At 42.1% G+C, this 22,842-nt stretch overlaps 1 protein-coding gene across 1 annotated transcript; it reads left to right on the forward strand.

Annotated features, from left to right (window-relative positions):
- Window positions 1-65: 65 nt before the first annotated feature.
- Window positions 66-22,578, forward strand: LOC113496600 (double-stranded RNA-specific editase Adar; the record flags this gene model as incomplete). Its single annotated transcript, XM_026875872.1, is given in 12 exon segments — window positions 66-148; window positions 1,091-1,165; window positions 1,681-1,819; window positions 2,626-2,737; window positions 3,253-3,339; window positions 4,081-4,147; window positions 4,719-4,890; window positions 5,591-5,693; window positions 6,099-6,250; window positions 21,216-21,366; window positions 21,857-21,979; window positions 22,480-22,578. Coding segments are annotated over 11 exon segments (1,257 nt in total), but the record flags the coding sequence as incomplete, so codon positions are not given.
- Window positions 22,579-22,842: the final 264 nt, after the last annotated feature.

The following is a 22,842-nucleotide window of genomic DNA, read 5'->3' on the forward strand; positions in this document are numbered from 1 at the left end:
GGGGGCCCGGCCCCGCCGGTGTCCGTGTTCGGCAGCGCGGCCCCGGCGGCCGCCATCAAGTCGCCCATCAACGTGCTCTACGAGAACTACTCGGGGCTGACGTTCTCCTGCACCTTCGGGGACGGAACGCCGCTTAACACCGCACAAGGTTAGTTACCTTTATTACTAGCTGTTGCCCGCGACTTCGTTCGCGTGGTTAGAATATAAGTTAGGAATTTTTGAACGGAAGCTCTCGAAGATGAATAATTTTCCCTGATTTTTCTACATTTTACACTGTATCCTCGCTCTTATTAGTCACAGCGTGATGATATATAGCCTAAAACCTTCCTCGATGAATGGTCTATTCATAGATAATTTCTCAATTTGAATCAGTAGTTCCTGAGATGAGCGAGACCCTTCAGCTTTATATATTAGTATAGAAGTATAGATAGATTATTGTTCTTATTATATGAATAATAATTTTGTAAACGGTATGACAGCGTGCTGCTGGGGAGTTTGTTGCTCTGTTTCTTCTCTCACAGCAATAGCACTTAGGAAGCGGTGAAGGGTGGGCGAAACTGGGTGCTGTCCAATGTAACCTGACCTTCAAAAACTGCTACTTAGTAGCCTAATCTGAATAAATGACTTTTGATTTTGATTTTGAATGGCGTCCTCTCTGTATATGGATTCAGTCAGGAATAGCTTACTCCTCGATAAGTGAAACTCAAGTAAAAAGGTCAAACGACCGAAGTCGAATACGTCACTAATCGGTAAAAAGTCACCCACCACTTTTATGATGACAATTTGGTGACAAATATACATTTTTATATTTCTGGCGTCTACTGCCTGTTAGTGGCTGTAAGTCTTTCATGTTCTTACAAATAAATAACGCAATGCCAATTATAACGCTTAACTCACGGTCTGGTTCCATGAGGCCCAGAACAGAGAATCGTGGAAAGATTTGGGGGAGGCCTTTGCCCAGCAGTTGGGCACAGTGGGCTAGATGAAAAACGCCAATTATCATACTATCGTCGATTCTGAAACGGTACAATGCGAGTGTGAGTGTCTGATAGTATCGTAGTGTCTGACTCTATCCCCCGTATGTACGCAGCGCCCCTGCAGCTGAGCCACAGCATGCGCTTCAAGGTGGTGTGCACCATCAAGGACCAGAAGTTTGAGGGCTACGGTGAGTGCTACACACACACACACACACATACACGTACACACACAGGTCTCTTGCAGTCGGTACTATCAGTTGGTCAAGCAGGGCTTTAGTTACGACGTTAATGATATCGCACAAATGAATGAAATCTAAATCTATAAGTTTTTATTTGAAATACGAAAAAGACGTAAAATATAATAATTATGTCTGCAAAGTGTTTTTGTATGACGTCAGATTGAAAGGTATGGAAGAAGTTGCGCCGACCGTAAATAAAAAAAATGATAAGCAAAGGTGAATGATATAGTTTTTGTTTGACGTAAAGCCCTATTTAGGCTCTTTCAAAGCATAAATATTGATGACCGTAGTACGCGATTCTAAAATGACATTATTTTTAGGAGAACCTGTAAGATACTCCATAAGGCCCTTTGACATTCGCACTTGTGTTTGTTGACAAGGTATTTTGTGTTACCCAAGCAGTCCGCTATCCGTCCCCCACACGTACAGCCATACTTTATCTAGCCCTGTCTGGGTGTGAGCAGGGTCCAGCAAGAAGCTGGCGAAGCTGGCGGCGGCGCGCGCGGCGCTGGCGGTGCTGGAGCAGGCGGGCGCGGCGCCGCCCAGCGCGGGGCTCGCGCCCGCCGGCATGCTGCAGCAGACGCTCGCCGACCACATCGGCAAGTATGTACACAGTATACGGTCTCTGTATGTCCTTACACACTCCGTTCAAGTTTAGACAATTGTAATCTTCTAATATATAAAATTCCCGTGTCACGATGTTAGTTACCGACGCGGTTCGACCGATTTTTATGAAATTTTGTATACATATTGGGTAGGTCTGAGAATAGAACAACATCTATTTTTCAAACACCTAATTGATAAGGGTTGCTCACACTAAAAAAATATATTTTATTTTTAGGACGAAATTGTTTGTTTTTTTTTATAATGTGGCACTAAAAATATAGACAACTAGAAAAAAATATTCGGCAAAACAACGTTTGCTGGGTCAGCTAGTAAGTTATTATAAGTCGTAATTTGAGTACTGGAAATTGACAGAAAATGTGACCTACTTCACACCGGCTACATAGAAAAGTTCAGATCTGTACCCACAAGGCATCTGAAGTTTGTAATACTAATGCTTCATTAACACTAGAAAGACCGGCATTCGTCTGCTACCTAAAAGACCTACGTCGTCGTTGTGACGCCTAGGTGTCCCTGATGTTGATATGAAATGATAATTATTATTACACTCGTAAAAATGACCTTCAATTATGTCTATCCTACTGAGATTTGAGACGATAAGTTTTAAACTTTATTTCTTATAAAAATTACATCATCAATTCACTTAGGCACTGAGAAACCATGTTTTGACATATCATAGGCGTGGAAGTGTCGTCATAGTCCGCTTATATAATGAACTCATACCTACTCATACCTTGAGTATTGAATTACCTTTACCTTGTAATCAAACTCATCACCTGTCGTAGACTGGTGAACGAGAAGTTCAACGAGGTGATGCAGCACGACCTGGTGCACTCCAAGAGGAAGGTGCTCGCCGGGATCGTCATCACCACCCACAACAGGATCGAAGACGCCAGGGTACGGGGCGCACACACACACACACACACACTGCGACACACAACACACACAACATAGTACACACACACACTCCCCACACATAGTGACACTCATAACCAACAAGGTCATTCGAATTATCACCAATGATTTGAGGATTTCGGCCACAGCGCAGTGTTACTTGTCTCCTGTCAGCAGAGGGACATAATATATTATAGTACGCAAGTGCTAGGGGAGCTATGATATTTATTGCTAAAACGCCCACGCTATTCTAAAAATTGGTGCGAAGGTACTTAAGGATCGAACTCGAGACCTTGGCCTTCCTGCTACCTTACCACTGCGATACAATGTCATGTAGTCTAGACAGCACTCACAGCATAGAATATACATTCAAAAATGCTCATTTACTCACCCACATCCACTCATACACCTATGCTACCTACTTATACATACAGTAAGGATACTATCAGTCACACACACTGTCCTTTTCTACCATTGTTTATTGACACCGCTGGTAACACGTGTGTGTGTGTGTACAGGTGATAGCAGTGACGACGGGCACGAAGTGTGTGTCGGGCGAGCACATGTCGGTGACCGGGCGCGCGCTCAACGACTGCCACGCCGAGGTAACGACACTACACTCTCTAATACACTGTCCGTTATAAGGAGAAACTTTTGACAGGTCGGGAAATTGACCAAAATGACACGAGCGAAAAGAAATACGATTGATTTTGGGTATTTTTGCTGGCAATAGGTTTTCTTCTTAGAGCGGACAGAATATAAAAATATGTTTCTTGATTTAAGATAGTACTGAGAAAACCAAACTCTAGTAGAGTGAGCTTTTTACGTTAAAATGTATACTAAGGCCAACGAGACGAGATAAAAAACGTAAACAAGCGGACCGTTACTGAGGTACATTGCGATAGCGAGGGATTATTATCCCTGTCCTTATCACTCGTACGTGCATATATGGCGTCAGTTGGTCGATGACAGCTGTCGTTATGTGTTTCGTGGTACAAGAAAGCAGTCAGTACGGCAGTTGTCAACATTTGGTCCGCCATGTTGTGAACAAGTTCAATCCTTCATTTTTGTCAAAATTCCAACTTTATAATAGTTTATTCAAATAAAAATGTTATGAACTCCTGATAGTTTGTTCACATTCTTTATCTCGTCTCGTTCGCCTTACTATAGTTTAAACTGTGGTCACCAAATGTCTTGTAAGACTTCAAGACTTGGCTGAAACTCCAAACTTGGTGAAAGCCTATGCCTAGTAGTTATTCACGATAAGCTTAGTTGACACAACACTGCTAAGTGTATGTGGTGTGTAGTGAGTGTGAGTGGCTGTGTGCTGAGTGTGAGTGTTGCAGGTGGCGGCGCGACGCTGTCTGCAGAGGCATCTGTACGCGCAGCTGCTCATGTACGCGAACCAGCCCGGTGAGTTGCAACACACTTTACATTATTTTCGAAATACTTGACTTTTCAGGATTAAATTAATTTAAGCTGAAACTACGATATTTTTATTGATAGTTTTCATAAAGAAGTTTTTTTTTTGTCTTGGTTAATAATTTAGTTGACATAATACCATAGATCTTAGTACACATCCTTGAAGTACTCCTCATTCCGACATACTGCGTGCTACGTATCGGATGTCACGTAGTGTATAGAACGCTTCGCTGTGTTCTTTTTGTAAACGAGTAATTATTTATTGAGTATTATAATATGAATGTTTATAAAAGTATCCTGCACAACCGTATTCATAATCATCATCTTAGCCTTTTCCCTACTTTATTGGGATCGGCTTCCAATCTAACCGAATTCAGCTAAGTACTAGTGTGATAAAAAGAGCGACTGCCTATCTGACCTTCTCAACCCAGTTACCTGGGCAAAACGATAACCCTTAGTCAGACTTGCTTGCCGACCCTCACAACCTCTAAGCTGAGTCTTGCTCTGGACTACGGCTGTTAGCCCTCTGGCAGCTATAACGAGTGTCGCCTGTCGCCGGCAGACCCCTCGGTCCCGCTGGAGCAGAGCGACGTGGAGCCGGTGGCGGGCGGCGGCTTCCAGCTGAAGCGCTCGCGGCAGGTGCACCTGTACGTGAGCACCGCGCCCTGCGGCGACGGCAGGATCTTCAGCCCCCACGAGCACCACCACGCCGAGCCCGACAAGCATCCCAACAGGTCACACACGGGGACACACATACCACTAGACCGACAGGCCCGTCATAACACTACACAAAACTATTAAATGATGTAACGGTTTACTCACGGGTATTTATCGGTATCGCTCGACTAGTTTCGTACCTAATCGGAGTCTTTAATCATGAGCTGACGCGGCAGGATCGTAAGTGACTCCCATTAAATACGCGTGAGTAAACCGTTACATCATTTAATAATGAGTCAGTCTTTCGATAGTATTATAAAAACTACACAAAGCTATTCAGAAAAACACGATGGAGAATGTTAAAGAACTTGTTGTTACACAAATCATACATAAATACTACAAATATTTGAACTGTATAAAGTTGACTTGAAAGGAGACTAACTATGTAGTTATATTATCTAACCATTTCCCCTGTCCCGTATGTATCTATATTGTTTGACAATTGTGTCTGTTGGCGGGGCAGGGAAGTAGGTAAATATAACTTATTATGTGTGATAGAATATATAGATAGAATCTTTGGAATTGCCTGCTTGTCACTGGCATCTGGCAACAATTGCACTTCTGGCCTACGATCGAGGCATTGTGCTCTAACGACGAACACACATAGGAGTCATACACTAGGCTTTGTTTTGGGCCATGCTATCTTGGCCTAGTTTTGGCCGCTGGCCGCAGCAACAGCGGTAGTGTACTGTGTGTATATGTGGCGTGTGAGAGCAGATTGGCGCGCGGCCAGCTGCGGACCAAGATCGAGTCGGGCGAGGGCACCATCCCCGTCAAGAACTGCAACAACTCGCTGCAGACCTGGGACGGCGTCATGCAGGTTAGTGACAACTCTACATATAAATATACTCGGGTCGAGCTATTATTATTCGTTTATACACCTACTTAAAAAAAGAGTGAGGTTCTTAATTCATCTGTATTTTTGTTTGTTTGTTCATTCGATCGACTTTTGTTGATTATTTTTCTTTAACGTTAAATAGTTGTAATTTAGTCCCATAAAGATATCACTAAGTTTGTCCAAGTAGTTTTTTATTTGAAATCGGATGTGTGTTTTCTTTATAAAATAAATAAGGTTTTAAGTGAACAGATCAGTCTCGTTTCATAAGAGCTACTATTAGAGACGACTGTTGGGATCTTTCTCCACTCTGCCATGTTCTGCCGGACTGTGAATTGGCTTGTGACTCTGTTATTTCTGTATGAGGTAGTGTGTGTGTGTGTGTGTCAGGGCGAGCGGCTGCTGACGATGTCCTGCTCGGACAAGGCGGCTCGCTGGAGCGTGGCGGGGCTGCAGGGCGCGCTGCTGTCGCTGCTGCTGCGCCCCGTGTACCTCACCTCGCTCGTGCTCGGCTCGCTGCTGCACCCGCATCATATGTACAGGTCAGTCACTACACCAATATCAGGGAAAATCATCTCAAACAACCTCTTAACATACGCAATTATCGAGAAATTGTAACGGTCGCAATGAAGAGCCTTGTGGGACCCCAGATCGAAGATGTTGTTTGAGATCAATTTTTCTTTGAATAATGACTTTAGGAGTGTTCCTCATACTTTTTATTTAACTTTGCACTGCGTTCCTAAACTGTTTCCCAGTGTTTTCAGAATACTAAGCGATAAATATATAACGAAATATTATACCTGAGTTAATCAAATGCTTTTGTTAAACCTAGAACCCAAATCTATAAGCTTAAAGGTGATTGGAACTTCAAAAAGATATGAAATTAAATTGTCTCATGTTTTACGGGATAGGACGATGTAAATAAAACGATAAGTGTACTAAATAAGACATATATTAGTTTACGCTAATGTTACTCGGAGTCTATTCTATGGAGTAGGGCGCGGCGCGGTGCGTGATCAGGTAGTAGGTCCCGCGCGCCCTACGGACACAACGCGCTGTACTATACGTAGATACTTACAACATACATATACACTGATATATTTTACAAAAACATACGATAGATGTATATATACAACTGATGATGTTGGGAGCAAGACTACTGACCAATGGTACAAGAAAATTGAAAGTGCGACAAAAAAGAATTGAAAAATTGTATCTTAGGTGCTTTAAATACTATGGTGTATAACAATCCTTTTGAACCCGCTACGTGAAAAAGCAGTTATATTTTTATGGGTGCCCGAGATAAAGAAACATGTTTCAGACATCTTTATTATTCTAAGGTATAAAACGCTGCAAAGAATTTACTCCGTTTCCGCCATGACAGGATACAATGAACATTCGTTATCAGCGACCTCGGCAGCTTAGCTATTGGTAAAGCCACCAGCACATTTTGCCAGAAGTCCACTATCGGATTTTTGATCGATCTTGAATCAGACAAATCTCTCTCGCATCCATAATCCTTAAAGAGAATATGAATCGCTGAATTATTTACAATCACTCATGGCACCAAACATAATTTCCTTGCTACAACACTCAAATACATCTATCTACATTTATACAATAGTAGGTTGCTTCACTCTCCCCTACTACCCGCCGATGGTGAGCCGGTCCCCCTTGGGGCTAAGCCCCAGCAGCCTCTTGACGAAGGCCAGGGCCTTGTTCTCTCCCCCCAGCTCCAGCGTGTAGGTGAGCGGCGTCACGTCCGGCGCCACTCCCACGTAGCTGTTCCTCTCCCTCGAGTTGTGGTTGAGCTCTCCTCCCGCACTCTTGACAAGCGTCGACACGTCTCTGACCACGCTCACTATCGGGACCACGCTCTTGCGGTTCTTGATCAAGAAGTTCAAAGCTCGGAATATGAAGTTGTCGTTGCTCTCAATGTTGTTGTTTCTGAACAGCTGTAGGAATCGCTTCTGTCTCGGTTTCGCTTGTTTCCCGTTTGCTGTTGCTGCGGTCGTTTTCTTGTGTTTCGTTGGTTTTGTGTTGTTTTGTCTTTCTCCATTTGTGTTAGCAAGTGTCTTGACTTTTGTAGTTTCATCGACAGTGGTGTTACTTTGGCTATTAGGAATGTTAGTGTGTGCATCTTTACTTAATTCTTCTTGTATATCACTTGAGGTCCCATAGGGATCGTTAGGTTCCGCATCTTGTGTATTGTTATTTTCCGTTGTATCTACATCTCGTTGTACACGTTTCCTACGTAAATGATTATTGGATTCATTGTTGACAACATCCGTTTGAATATCACCAGTATAGTTCTCAATACTTGTTCTTTCATCGATGGTTTTTGTTGGTTTTTTATACTTCTTCGTCATTGACAAATATTTTCCATACATTCTACCATCTTTAGCACTATCTAAACCAGTTTGATCTGGTTTTATTTCAGTAGGTCTAATATCTTGTGGATCGTCTCTATTTGTTTGTCCGTTGTGTTTCGAGTTCGCTCGCAAGTAATACGTGTAGAAGCCCCTAGTCTGCTCCGTTCCGTCACCTGTAAGCGTGGAGTTATACAATAATGTGCGTTGTGCATGTAGAAATAAGGTGCTTAGTGCTTTGTACGACTAAGTCTAAAGTGGTTGTTTAACTTCAGTTACTATAATTGCCGTGCTTGTTCTATGTAATGCTAGTCTACTTACTACTAAATCCCCCTGAGAAAAGAGCCCTGCAATAAATCGGGTTTGCGTAGCTCCTACGTACTACAAGACAACTTTTTGAAAGCTTATTACACACATTAAAAATGTTATCAACAAAGCATTATACGGACATCTGAAACCCTGTTCCAGTGATGTGCCAAACCATCTGTCCTGTTATAAAGTAAAACTAAAACACTTGTAAATGCGAGACAGGTATCAACTCACAATCAAATCACTAGGTAGAGGAATGTCTCTCTTTTACAACACTTACTTTAAGGGATAGTGCTGGATTCACTGGTGACAAGCTTACTACATATCTACAAACTATCTACCTGACCCCTATTCCACCCTTGTACCGTTTACCGCCGCCCCTTACTTGGTGTCGGCCCCCTGTCCCATGTGCGCTGTGGGCGCGCCCGCGCAGCGCCCGCGGCTGTACTCGCGCCACGACGGACACGCGACCGCCACGAACCCGCGCGGCCGCAGCACTGACTCCGCGTAGAACATGTACGACCGCCAGTGGCTGCAGAAGACTGAGGGGGCGGGGAGGGGGGCAGGGTTAGTAACAGACTGCTTGGGTAGGGTATTGTTATAGTGTTATTGGGATGAAGCGTGTGACGTCACAAGTCGTTTCCTTTTTTCTAAGGGTGATAGGTGATGTTCTTGACTTTGTTAAAGTTTGGATTGATTAATAGGTTATACAGGTCCAGTTTGTTACTTCTAGGTGTGACGTCATAAGGACATTAAATGAATCCAAGCTGTGTTAGGGGATGCGTATGTGATTTCGAACCTATATACTCACGTCTCAAGCACCTCTCGAGCTCTAATAGAACAAAGCGTATTTATGTGTGTGCGTGTATGTCCTCACACATTACATGTTAAGAACAAGACCATCTTAGTCTGGACCGCGTTAGGACATGTGTGTTACTGTGTAAGTACACATTCTTCACACATGTTAAGCACACAACTGCTAACGTGATTTGATATCACGTTAACAGTTGTGTGTTAGCTTCTGAGTGGTTGTCACTCACTTGTTAAAGCTGTGTACATGTCAGTATGAGCCTGGTTGTGAGTAGGTGTGTGTGTGTACTCACACTTGTTGAGCAGCAGATGTTGCGGGATGACGACCTCGAGCTCGCAGCCGGGCTGCGGGCTGCGGCCGCCGTTGGGGAAGAAGTCCACGTGGCCGATAGCGTCCTTGTAGCCTGGTGACACACAACACGACACTGTAGGAACTGAAGTATCGATGGAGGTGAATGTTTCATATGAAAGGGTTTGGCTGTTCGTCTGTTTAAAAAAAACGGCTCCCGCATTAAGGAATTAGATCCTTCTGTTGCGGAGGGTTTTACAAACATATAATTCACATAAAGACATCCGGTTGATTGTTAGCATGTGGTATGTACACCAATAATATACTAATGTTGGTTTTCTCTAATGAAATAAAATATCTGCCAATCTGATTAGTTAGATTATGACCTGTTGATATTTGAAGGTTGTATCATCACCAGTTTGTAATCTCTTTTTCGGCACCCGATTTGTCTCATTTAGTAATCCGGGCCGATATTACGGTAATCACACCTAATCTTATACACGTCATTAGCTTTTCCAACAAGCCACTTTTCCCAGACCCTCGTTACCGAATATCCCGGCGTCCGTGTGTATGACGTCCACGAAGTCTGCGTCGGAGCGGTCGAGGCGCTGCACGAGCGGCAGCCCCGAGAACAGCGGCAGCGCCGGGTCCAGCCCCGTGATGCGGGACACGCGACCTGCATATGAGACGGGGAGTGAGCTAGTTAGTGATGGCGAACTCCAGTCCGGTGAAGGTTTCGCCGCTGCAGGGTCGTCCTTTGGGTCACAAGTTGAAGTACTCTGGTGGTTTTGGAGGGTAAAAGCTTAGTGACCTCTCCACCTTTACCACCTTCCAGCATAGGGAAAGCTGTTAGGGATTACCCAGATAAACATATCTCAGTCTGTAGATGTAGATATCATTAAGTTTTATGAGGTATTTCGATTTTTCTGCGCCAAAAAAAAGACTGAGGGTATTTTGGATGAAAAATCACCAACTGTCTCCTTTCGTTTTGGATTGAGCGGCGGTGTCAGACGTATACTGACTAAATGCCACCCATTTTCCTTCCTTTGCCCTTTGACTACTGGTCCTCTGTTTAAGAACCTGCGATTGCCGTTTAGACAGTCGATCTTCACTACGCGTCAATTCTTACCGGATGTAATGGCGCTGCCGGCGACGCCCGCGGACTGTGCGCCCAGACTGTGCCCCACCAGGTGCGTCGTGTTCAGGTTCAGACCTCTGCGCAACAAACACACGTGGTTATAGATCGAGGTTATTCAACAGGGACGCTTGGTCTCTTTAGTTTATACATATATTTGTTCTCTTTATGCTCTGTATTGACCTAAACGCTCGTGGCTAAGCTTCGCTTGACGCGGTTGGTCCGTAGATGGGTGACCATCTTTTGTGAGTTCCTCGGTGAAATTGTTGGTTAGGCATACATTTTTAAAAGTCGTTACAGTTAGTCAGAAGCTTGAAAGTCTGACAACCAGTCTAACTAAGGGGTATCGTGTCACCCAGGTAACTGGATTGAGGTCAGATAGGCAGTCTCTCCTTGTAAAACACTGGTACTTAGCTGAATCTGGTTGACTCGAAGCCGACCCTAACAAAGTTGGGGAAGGCTCGGATGATGGACTTTTAAGTGATTACCTGGACACCATATAGTCGATGAACCTGGCTGCATACTGCCCGATGTACCAGGTGTTCTGCGCCGCGGTGAAGTACCAGGGCCCCGCCTCCAGCCGCGACGCCGCCACCATTATCATGTTGACGTCGCCGCGCTGCATGTACGCTGCGGACATAGCAAGTGGGCTTCCAGAAAGTGCTAGAACATTCTAGAAGTCTAAAGAATTTTTGAAATGTATTAGAGTGATATGGCTATGCCGTGCAATAGGCTGAGCTTGATCGTAATAAAACCCCGTAGGGTCGTTGGCTTTGTTGTGTGGTTAAACCCTGGAGTGGACTAGTATTTTCTTTTAAAGCGAGTGATAAATTTATTCCTTGTGTCGCTCTGGGTTTCAAAAACATACAAATCACATGCACAAACACCCAGACACAGAACAAGCATTCGTGGATTTCACAAACGCTTGTCCAATGTGGGGATCGAACTCGCAATACGACGCGCTCATAGGCTTGGCATGGTGACCTCAACCACTCGGCTATCCGTGCCGTCTAAAACATAACTCTAAATTGTTCTCTTCTTTGGCGAATACCGCGCCTTAGTAAGGCTACCTCTCGAAACTTCTAGAGATTTGGTTTTCTTAACTCAACTTCCTCCATTCGCCCTTATTTGCTACCATCTAAAATCTTCCCAAACCATTCTCCAGCCACCCCAAACACCGTTACTTCTGGAACATTCTAGAACATTCTCGTCACATCATGACCTTACCCTCTCTCACCATGACCCCGCTGCCGTCGTCTGGCTGCTCCATGAAGGCGTGGAAGTAGATGACGGTGGGCGCGCCGAAGTCCATGTGCGACGCGAACAGGCGCTCGTCGTCCTCCAGCGCCAGCTCCTGGTACCAGGTGGGGTTGTGTCTGCGGATAACACGAGAATACATGTACATATGAGCTACGAATAATTTCAGAAGAAGATATTTTTTTTATGATGTGTAGCTATTATTTCCGGGATAAAACGCTAATGACTTCAACCCACGCCGAGTGCAGGGCGTGAGGATATGACGGATTTTCGCCGACTAAAATCACCCCGGGCCCCTTCCACTTCTTGAGCCAAAGCCACGGGATTGCTCAGACATGGTCTTCGCTACCTTGGCTGAGCTACTGTCTAAACAGACTAAGAGTTCTGTTGAGAAGTATTTTTTGATCAATCTGTGATTCGAATCCGAAATCTTTACAGTCATGACACACATGTGGCATGAGGGCAAAGGGCAAGTCAAGTGAATCTTAGGCTTCTGTCTTAAGGAATTCAATCCCTGCGGACAGTACTTAAGAGAATACGGAGACTTTCGGAGAATGCTACTTTGTAGCCTATCTTGATTAAAGAGGATTTAGATTTTGTTGTGTCGCGGAAGTTTCTGATGCCTCAACCATTCAGCTAAGCGTGCCTTCTTCAATCATTAGCACCAGGTCCAATGACTCGTAACCTCCCACTCTCCGGCTTGTGTAGTCCTCCTCACCTGGTGTACAGTTGGAAGTTGACATCGTGGTCCCCGCTCACGTAGGGGCACTTGGCCTTGTCGACGGGCGCCACCTGCAGCAGCGCGTTCTCGTACTGCACGCCCGGCGGCCCTGCACACACACACACACACACACATTACTGTACCATATGTTTATATATGTTCGGTGTATGATAATGAACAACTCTCGTCTAATGTACAATTTAGTATGTAGTAAACATTGCTAGGCCTGTGAGATGATTTGTTCTTGAATTAAAATTGTAAAAGAAACATTGACAATGAAATATTTATTCAAAAGGAAATGCTAGTAAATCATGCCTACCCTAAGAAATTACTGACTACTGCTTATGACCACATTATTTAATTAAATTCTGGCTACTGCCTACGGGCCCGTCCGCTACGAATCAAACGTGATCCCACGGGATCATTAATTCTAGATTAGAACTATCCTATGTGTTAATCCTGGTTATAAACTATCTGTGTACCAAGCTCCCTCAAAATCAGTTCAGTAGTTTTCCCTTAAAAGAGGAACAAATATACAAACACACAAACTTTCGCGTTTACAATATTAGTAAGATTATGGTTATAACATTTCCTTAATACGAGTGCGGTAAATAAAACGCCACAACATGACTAGTGTTGTGCCACAGGTTACCGTAGTGTTGTAACCGCACATCAAACCCAGTGCCAGGTCGACGCATGTGTTACACAATCTCGATGCCACCTGTGATGGTACTGACTAGTCGTATATTATGTTTTAGTGCTAACAGTTATAGATGCTAGACTAGCTGGTGTGATACGGTGGTCTGTAGGTAGATGTATGTTAAACAAAGTATTTAGTTAATAAATCCATAATCTATACTAATATATAAAGCTGAAGAGTTTGTTTGTCTGTTTGAACGCGCTAATCTCAGGAACTACTGGTCCAAATTTGAAAAAATATTTTAGTGTTGAATAGACGACCGAGGAGGAAGGTTTTAGGCTATATACCATCACGCTGCACCTAATAGGAGCGGAGATACAAAGGAAAATGTGAAAAAATAGAGCAGGTATAAATCATAACTTATGTCTTCTAACCACGCGGACGAAGTCGAAGTTGTAGGATATTTGGATAATTTTAGGCAGAAACGTTTTAGTGAAGAAATTTAAATACGCTCAGAATAACTTCATACTTGTTTGAAAATAATTACCACACTTTCATTCTTAAAAAAAAAAACGATTCCTGCCTTAAGGAATTTAATCCTTGTGTCGAGGGCGGGGGGGTTCAAGTCACATGCACAAAGACACCCTGACTCAGGACAAGCATTCGTGGATCACACAATTTTTTGTCCTACTCGGGGATTGAACCTGCGACACGTCGCGATCAATGGATTCGGCGTGGTTTACCAATTGACGAAAGCCAACTTAAATTAATTACAAGTTAAACCGTTACCTCTCTTACGCAGTGAACAAGGGTCAGCTATTATTAAATAACTTAATCTATACTAATATATAAACCTGAAGAGTTTGTTTGTTTGTTTGTTTGTTTGAACGCGCTAATCTCAGGAACTACTGGTCCAAATTGAAAAATTCTTTTTGTGTTGAGTAGACAATTAATCGAGGAAGGCTTTAGGCTATAAACCATCACGCTGCGACTAATAGGAGCGAAGATACAATGGAAAATGTGAGAAAAAACAGGACGGGTATAAATCATAACTTACATCTTCTTCTACCCACGGGAACGAAGTCGCGGGCAACAGCTAGTATGTAATACAATCGTAAATTATTATTTAATAGTAATTAACGTAACTCCACATGTAAACATCCTCACATTAGTTGTGTAACACGCGCGCTGCGTACAGCCAGCTTTTAAAGAAAACGACTCCTGATTTATGGAATCTAATCCTTGTATCGCTGGTGCTTTCACAAACATTCAAGTCACTTGCACAAAGACACCCAGACTCAGGACAAGCATTCGTGGACCACACAAATGCTTGTCCTACGCGGGGATGGAACCCGCGACACGTCACGCTCAGTGGGATAGCTTCAACCACTTGACTATCTGTGATTCTACTATTCAAGTTTGTCATATGCATACGGAACCCCAAACCCACATAATTTCCTCCGTATTTTTTTCCAATTACGCAGGAATCACCGCCCTGTTAACACAACATGTAACTCTTACGAGCACCGCCACCGATCAGGCGAGACCAGCTGATAGCTATCAGTCTATATCATATGTAATACATTACTTATAGGTCGTAAAGTGAAGTGTTCAGCGGGAATCGAACCGATACCACTGATAGTTTTGTTTTTGTATAATACTAGATGTTGCCCGCGACTTCGTCCGCGTGGTTACAAGATATGAGTTAGGATTATTGTTTATTGTATAATATGACAAGTCGATAAATATCCTGCTGGATAAAGGACTCTTGACATGTATTTAGGACTAGCTTTTCGCCCGCGGCTTTGCCCGCGTCGAGGTCGGTTATATGGCGTTTCCAAGAAAACTCTTCAAAAGTCCGAGATAAAAACTCCTATCTTCTTTCTCAAGGTCAACTCTATCTCTGTACCAAATTTCATTAAAATCAGTTCAATGGTTTAGACATGAAAGCGTAACAGACAGACAGACAGACAGAGTTACTTTCGCATTTATAATATTAATAGGGATTAGGTTGACTATTGATTTCTCGTATATCAGTCATTATCGTCGTACTCTACTCTTATACACGTTAGGTTGGTTGTAGATCTTCTTCTATCTTTACCAGGTTGCCTAGAATATGTATTGTTATAACGCCATTCTTGTTATCTTCATTCGAGCTTTACAAAATTATCAACCGACTTTCAAGTAGAGAAGATTCTCCATTCGTATTTATATTTTTAATAGAGTCGTCAGAAAAGATAAAAGACAGATTGCAATTATTATATTATCATGTACCAAGAAATAGCTATAATTTTATCCCACAGATGTTTTAAATAGTGTTTTTATTTACCTAAACGATACTACATTTTAATTTCATATCAGAACATTTATAATATCGCAGGAATTCAGCTGCACCTACCTGCTCCAGGTACCTAATGAGGTGCGTCGGTTTGGAAACTATCGCGTTCTCTGTGCCCTGATAAGTATGGTAATATCGACTTGTAATAGAGGTTTGTGCGGGCACGCGACACCACCTATTATATACAAGAAATATACAAGAGACAAAAAGGTTGTCAATAACAACTACCTTCAGATTTTTACTGCATGGATAACCGAGTGGTTGAGGTCCTCACTCCAAACCCACTTTGCGGGACGTGTCGCGGGTTCGACGACGACGACGACGACGGTGTCTTTGGGCATGTAAATTGTATGTTTGCAAAATCCCTCGCGAAAACAAGGATTCAATTCCTTCGTGCGGGATTCGTCAAAAAGGAAAATAAAAAGTGACGACAGTTGTTTTTTTTTGCGTTCCATGACCGGCGTGTTAAATCGGAAACTGTCCGGAACTAAGAAATCTACAAAAACAAATGTTTTTATTGATGAAATATTCCTTTTACCGCTAGAACGACAAATAGTAAATCTAGAAGTTTGTTACCGTCATAAGAAGTTAAACCCATATTTTTTAAGGACTCCGATTGCGTCCGAAGCAAGTCGGGCACCCCCCATAAATACCCGCTAATAAACCTTTGCATCATTTAATAATAAATCCACATTTTTTGCATCCAAATATACTAATCTATAGCCTATCTAAACCCTCAGTGTTGCCAGTCCGACACACACTTAACCGGGTTATAACCAATCGTGTAATAATAATTAACATCGTCTATGATTACTACATTATGTAGTGCAGTGTCTGTTGCCCAGTCATCATGACAGCTGGTTACTACACACGTTACAGCGGCCCGCGTGTGCCGAATACTTGCGCGCTCGTCCGAGACCGATGTAAACCTCTTTGTACGAGCCAATGTAAACCCTCCGCCTACACAACGCCATCTAGTGTCAACATAGGAAAGCTTGTATAACTGATAAACATTCTTGTATATTTCTAAATACATACATATTATAGATTAATTACACCCAGTTACAGAACAAATGATCGTGCTCATCACACAAACATTTGTCCTGGGTTGGAATCGAACCCATGAGCTGCGGTATTGCAGTCAGGGTCACTAACCACTAGACCAACAGGCCAGTTACATTTATAATTCCATAGTCTTCGGGCGTCAGAGACTTGCGTTCGTCTACGAGAGGTCTTTCAAGTAGTAAATGTGCTTGTTACAATGGTGCAGTGACATGAGTGTTGGCTATCGACTGTCGGTCACGGGGTTTGGTTCCGGAACAGTGTTTAGTAGATGGGAATTTCATGAATTATAATACGTTATCATTTGGGTTTAGTAATGACATTCCGATTGCACAAGTCAACTTATAAACGCGTTTAGTTGATATGGTCTGTTATCGCGTCATACTGAGTTTAAAACTCTATAAGCTTTTCTTTCCAAACCTCTGTCTTTTACTATTTCTAGAAATCCCCCCCCCCCCTTTTAAACCTAACAATGTCGTCATCGTATCTGCTCGCCCGACTAGTTTCGGACCCAACCAGAGTCCTTCATCATGAGCTGACGCGGGGAGCGAGCGAGTCGAACCGGTGACTCCAGTTGTGTCAGAAACATGTCGGGCGGGTAAATAAATCATCTCTACTAATAATATAAATCTGAATGTAAGGTTTGTTTGTTTGTTACGATTTCGCGCAAGAAAAGCTTAACTTTGCAACATGAAATTTTGTACACATGTTCTTGGAGGGATTTGTTTTGGTTTTCCAGCATTTTTTGTCACACTGTAGGGCAAAGGTCTCCCATAGACTTTTCCTCGGCAGGATTAGAAGTAGTTTATATAGGACCCTTTTTACTCGACTTAAAAAAAATAGGATAATGTAGTTTCAAAAGTAGAAACTTTTCCATTAAAAGTTGCAAATATTATAAGTATGTGAAATGTGAATATATAATGTTGCCTCGAAACGGGAAACTCGTTATGTACTAGAAAAGTAGTCAGAAAAGTAGCCAGACAGCGCGTCCTTATACAGAATGTAGGGCACGGTTATTACTTACCAATTAACAAGTTAAACTAATCACGTAATCTAATCATAAGGTTTTCCTCAACTAAGTAACATACGGTAATGGGGAAATAAAACCTGGGCAGGGTTGAGTTCGCGCAGTGGGGGTGACTACAAACTTTTAATTCCATTTAAGGGGTTAATTGATAGGTTTAAATTCTGACACCATGTTAAGCATTAACTTAACGATAAGAGAACTAACATAAACTGTTCTGCAACACCACGACATTTCACCGGAAACTCGTTGCAAGCTTTTTGTTAAATGTGTTTAAGATTGTTCGTATAATTGAGCATTAAAAGAAATTGTATTTTAAAAACATTCGTGATTCTAGAGCAACAGAAAGTAGCCTTTAAGTTTTGGTTTCCCTTGCGATACGAGAAAAGCAAAAATTCAATGTTAAAAAACTACAAATTAATTATTGCTCCCACACCATTTCATTTAATACTTGTACCACACACAACAAATGTTTTCTCGCACCACAGATATGTGCCACGCGGGGATCGAACCCGCGACTTGACGTAATAGCATTCATCGTGCATAGAGAGTATGCACCGTAACGGTTTTAAACCCGGAACCACATGCAAACGAAACCGCAACACAATAACATTTGCACTCACACGTAATAAACGTAATCGCAAAATATTCTCCGTCACGTTTCTTTTGCAATTTGTAAACCTCTACAGTATGTTAACATTCACAATACAATTATACTATATTTTATTTTAAACTGGGAATCGAATCCGTGACCGGGCATAAGACTAGCACTCACGTATGGCCGACAGGAAACACGCCAGAGGCACCAGCGACTGCATGCCGACTGTTTGTCACTCACACTGCACTACCTACACTATACTAATTTCACTACTTGAAACTTTATTATACTAAATTCTATTAAACTAAAATCTAAACTTTATAACACTAAATTGACCATTTATATTAAAATATTGCAACTACAAAATAACAATAAATTATATTACGAAAAAAAGTTAGTTAAAATTATTAAAACCAAACTTTTAATGAAAAAAAAAATACACACAGTAAACTATTCAAAAACCCCTATCACAATATATTTCCAATTATAAGTTATGATTAATATCAGATCTCCCTAATGTAACCCACTTCAGCTGTATCAGACACATGTACTACATGTAGTGATCCCGTGTAGCACACGGCGCGTGTGTCGCGGCGCGCCCCCTACCGCGCCCCCCTACTGGTGGGAGCCCCCCACAACCCGGGCAGATTGTGACCTAGTCAAAGTAGAGGAAAATTTCAGGATCTGTGAGGTAGTCCTTAGAACAATTTGGAACCGAAACACTCCGCGAACGAAATTAAATGGGAATTTTAAGTTTTTCAAAAAATATTTGTAATATTAATCTATACTTCTCTATACTAATATTATAAAGAGGAAACGTTTGTATGTTTGTATTGAATAGACTCAAAAACTTCTGGACCGATTTCAAAATTTCTTTTACCATTACTTCGAGGGATTCTTCCGAATCCGTATAGGCTACATTTTATCCCGGAAAATAAGCTTAAAAATAAATGTCCACCCGTGTGAAGCCGGGGCAGGTCGCTAGTTTATTATATTTTTAGTTTCCTTTATTCAATAATCTCAATCCTTACGAGGTTTTTTATTCTATTAATTAGAAAGATTTCAATCCGAAAAATGTTTCTGAAACATATCAAATTAGTTTCTAATTTAGAGCCTAAATTTTAAAAATTGAGTCCATGTAAGATATACTGTGATATAAGTTATACATTGCTTGCGACTGTCATAATTATGTTGATCGAGTCAAAACAATGAATCTTTCAATGTGATAACTGTATTCAAATAAGTTACTGTTTAAATTTGTTGTTCAGGTAAATTTGTTGAAAACTGTCCTCAATGAGTTTTGGGGAAAATTTATTTATTTTTGTAAATGAATGATGATTAAAATGCTATAAAAGTGTGGTTAAAAGTTACGTTATAAACATATTTAATATACTGTCTACGAGTTCATAATTACAGACTTATCTACAAATTAATCACAGCGACTTGTAAAGTACAGTCGGGTACAACACAGTTGTTATATATTGATATTAAATAACCGGCAAGTCGTGAGTTGGAATCGAGCACGTTGGGTTCACGAAAATGCTTCTTTTTTATAAACTAACTATTGCCGCGGGCTCACCCGCTACGAATCAAAAATGATCCCACGAGAACATAAAATCGGGATACAAATTAAAATTTAAAAGGTCCTATACGTTAATCCTGTCTACAAACTATCTGTGTACCAAGTCTCATCTAAATGTTGAGTAGTTTCTGAGTGAAAGAGGAACAAACATCCATGCATGACACACACTTTTACGGTTATAATATTAGTAATAGTTAAGTGTTTGTTGCTTTAGCGAGACCTCAACTGGTTGGACCTCAACATCATGGTTAATAAGATAGACGGACAGACATACAACCGAATTTTTGCATCAGAATTTCGTTTTACTCCTTGTATGACCTGACGACCTCCGTGGTCAAGTGGCGTACGTATCGGTTTCAAGGTGTCGCTAGCTCTGAGGTCCCGGGTTCGATCCCCGGTCGGGTCAATGTAAAAATACTTATTTCTACATTGTCTCGGGTCCGGGTGTTTGTGGTACCTTCGTTGTATCTGAATTCCATAACACAAGTGCCTTAGCAACTTACTCTGGGTTCAGAACAATGTATGTGATGTTGTCCGCATTTATTTATTATTTATAGAATACTAAAATCACTTATCATGTCAGTTACTCGTAGTATTACTTAAATAAACCTTACCACATTATTTTACCCTACTGTACCTAGTTATGTATTCCGCGTATTTATCTAAAACAGGATATTTATATAAACAGTAACGCAACAGAAGCGGTCCCTGCGAGCTGCGCCCGCGCAGGATGTCTTGCGCAACGAGACATTATATACGTAAGATAGGTTATACAGCGGCTTATTGGATAACTGTCTAGGTATATAGGTATTACATTAAATGCAAAGTGTGTCGGTAATATATAAACCGGGAATCGAACGTGCACTCCAAGGCTCTCATTGTGTTGTTTCAATGTATTAACCTGACACCCGCCCAACAAGTCTCTGCGTAAAAGATTAATTGTTAAAGAATAAACAATATTTGATTTTTTATTTCTTATCACCCGACAGGTGACGTCACTTGTCGATAAATAATGTTATGTCGTAGAAAAGTGGTTTTGTATGCATTTTCTACTCAAACTAGAAGTTAAAAATAAACGTCAGGTATCCAAATTAGAATATCTGCATCATTTTTTTTATTATGACTCGATATTATATTTTTATTGTAAATAATTATTCCAACCTAAATATTGTTGTGTCTTTTATTTGTATTAGATATTTTTGAAAAAGCCGACCCCAACATATTTGGGAAAAGGCTACGCCGATGATGATGAAATATGTTTCTATGTTCCTATTACGTATAAGTTGCTAATGTTTTGTTCGCAACTTATTTGTGTACTATCAGCCTAGCATACTTGTTGTGTCTCTACACACACTCACTCACACACTACACAGGGCTCTCTGCGGCCGTATCGAGGCGTACATATCGTCTCTCCCGCCGCCGTTCCTGCTGCACCGGCCGCTGCTGTCGCGCGCCGCCTCGGCCGAGGCCCGCACGCCCGCGCGCGCGCCCTCCTTCAGCGTCTGCTGGTGCTCCACCATGCAGGTCAGACACACACACGGACACACACAAATGCACACACACACTCACACACACTTACACTGTCTATAGTCAATAGCAGATAGCTAGACTTCTGCTCAAAATCCTTTAATCCAAAGTAGCATTGTAAATCTTAATTTTTTAACCAGTAAAAAATCTGGTGTTTTTTTTTCTCCTATTTTTAAAACTTTACATTACTACACAGTTTTGCCAGTGACTGACAAACGTCTACCTCAAATAGCAATCCAATCTGGAGGTAAATGTGTCAGCCAGTAAGGGTTATGGTTGTACCAGGAGTACCATATTCACATTGAGTGTCAGCCGAATCTAAATCAAATTTTTCCAATTTGTCTGTTTTTTAACTTCGGCCTGCATGCATCGACTTTATTGCTTCTTTTTCATTTAATGTGAAATAGCTATGTGGTCCCATTCTGTTGTTTGTCACAATATCTTTTACTGTTTTTATATCAATGACACCACGCCCTCTACGCTACAGGCGCCCGAGATCATCAACGCGACGACGGGTAAGCTGGAGTCGGGCCAGCCCTCCATGCTGTGCAAGCAGAGCATGTTCGCGCGCTGGCAGTACCTCGTGCGACGACTGCCGCTGCTGCCGCAGGTAACACACGTACACACCCTCACTTAAATACACATACACACATATTATAATGACTAAGACATCTAAACAACGGGTGTCTTGTCATACAAAAATTATCATTTTCATTGAGGTTATGTGTAACAAATTTAACAATATTTAAGAATATTTTAAGATTTCTCCTTCCTTCTCAATTCCTCATACCTGAGGGTCGAAGTTGTCCACCAGAGCTCTCCATGAGAAACGATCTTCGGCCATTCAAACTGATAGTTTTAATAGTTCCTCTACAGACCTTTATCACGTATATAGGATTGATCACCCACAATTTTGTGTCCGTCCACTTGACGAAATGAGCTGTCGAAGGTAGATCTTGATGGCGTGCAATTGGAGAGGCCTATGTCTAGTAGATAATGATGACCTTTTTGATAATCGTCTTTTAAACCCTAAAAACCCGTAACTAGTCGCATCTGTCCAAACATAGTGACCTGTCAAATGTCTAAGTATCGATTTGTGCCTACTCGCAGGAGAGCGAGGACGCGACAGGCCCGGTGACGCCGCGCCTGCCCGACAACATCGAGCAGCTGCTGTACAACGAGGCCAAGCAGATGTGTCCCACCTACCAGGTCAGTGTGGCTGTGTGTATGGATGAGGAAACCACGCCAAACCCACTGCCACAGAGCCGACGGCCACAGGGCCGACGTGTCGCGGGTTCGATCCCCGCGTATGAGACTAATTTGTGTGATCCACGAATGCTTGTCCTGAATCTGAGTTTCTTAGCAGGGAGTTTCGCAAACATTCCAAGATTCCAAATACATGTCACTTGCATGTTTGTGGAAATCCCCGCAATGCCAAAGCGCAGAACCCGCTTTTTAAACTGCCCTGACTTA

This window comes from Trichoplusia ni, chromosome 8 (genome assembly GCF_003590095.1).
Source record: "Trichoplusia ni isolate ovarian cell line Hi5 chromosome 8, tn1, whole genome shotgun sequence".
NCBI classification, from domain to species: Eukaryota; Metazoa; Arthropoda; class Insecta; order Lepidoptera; family Noctuidae; genus Trichoplusia; species Trichoplusia ni.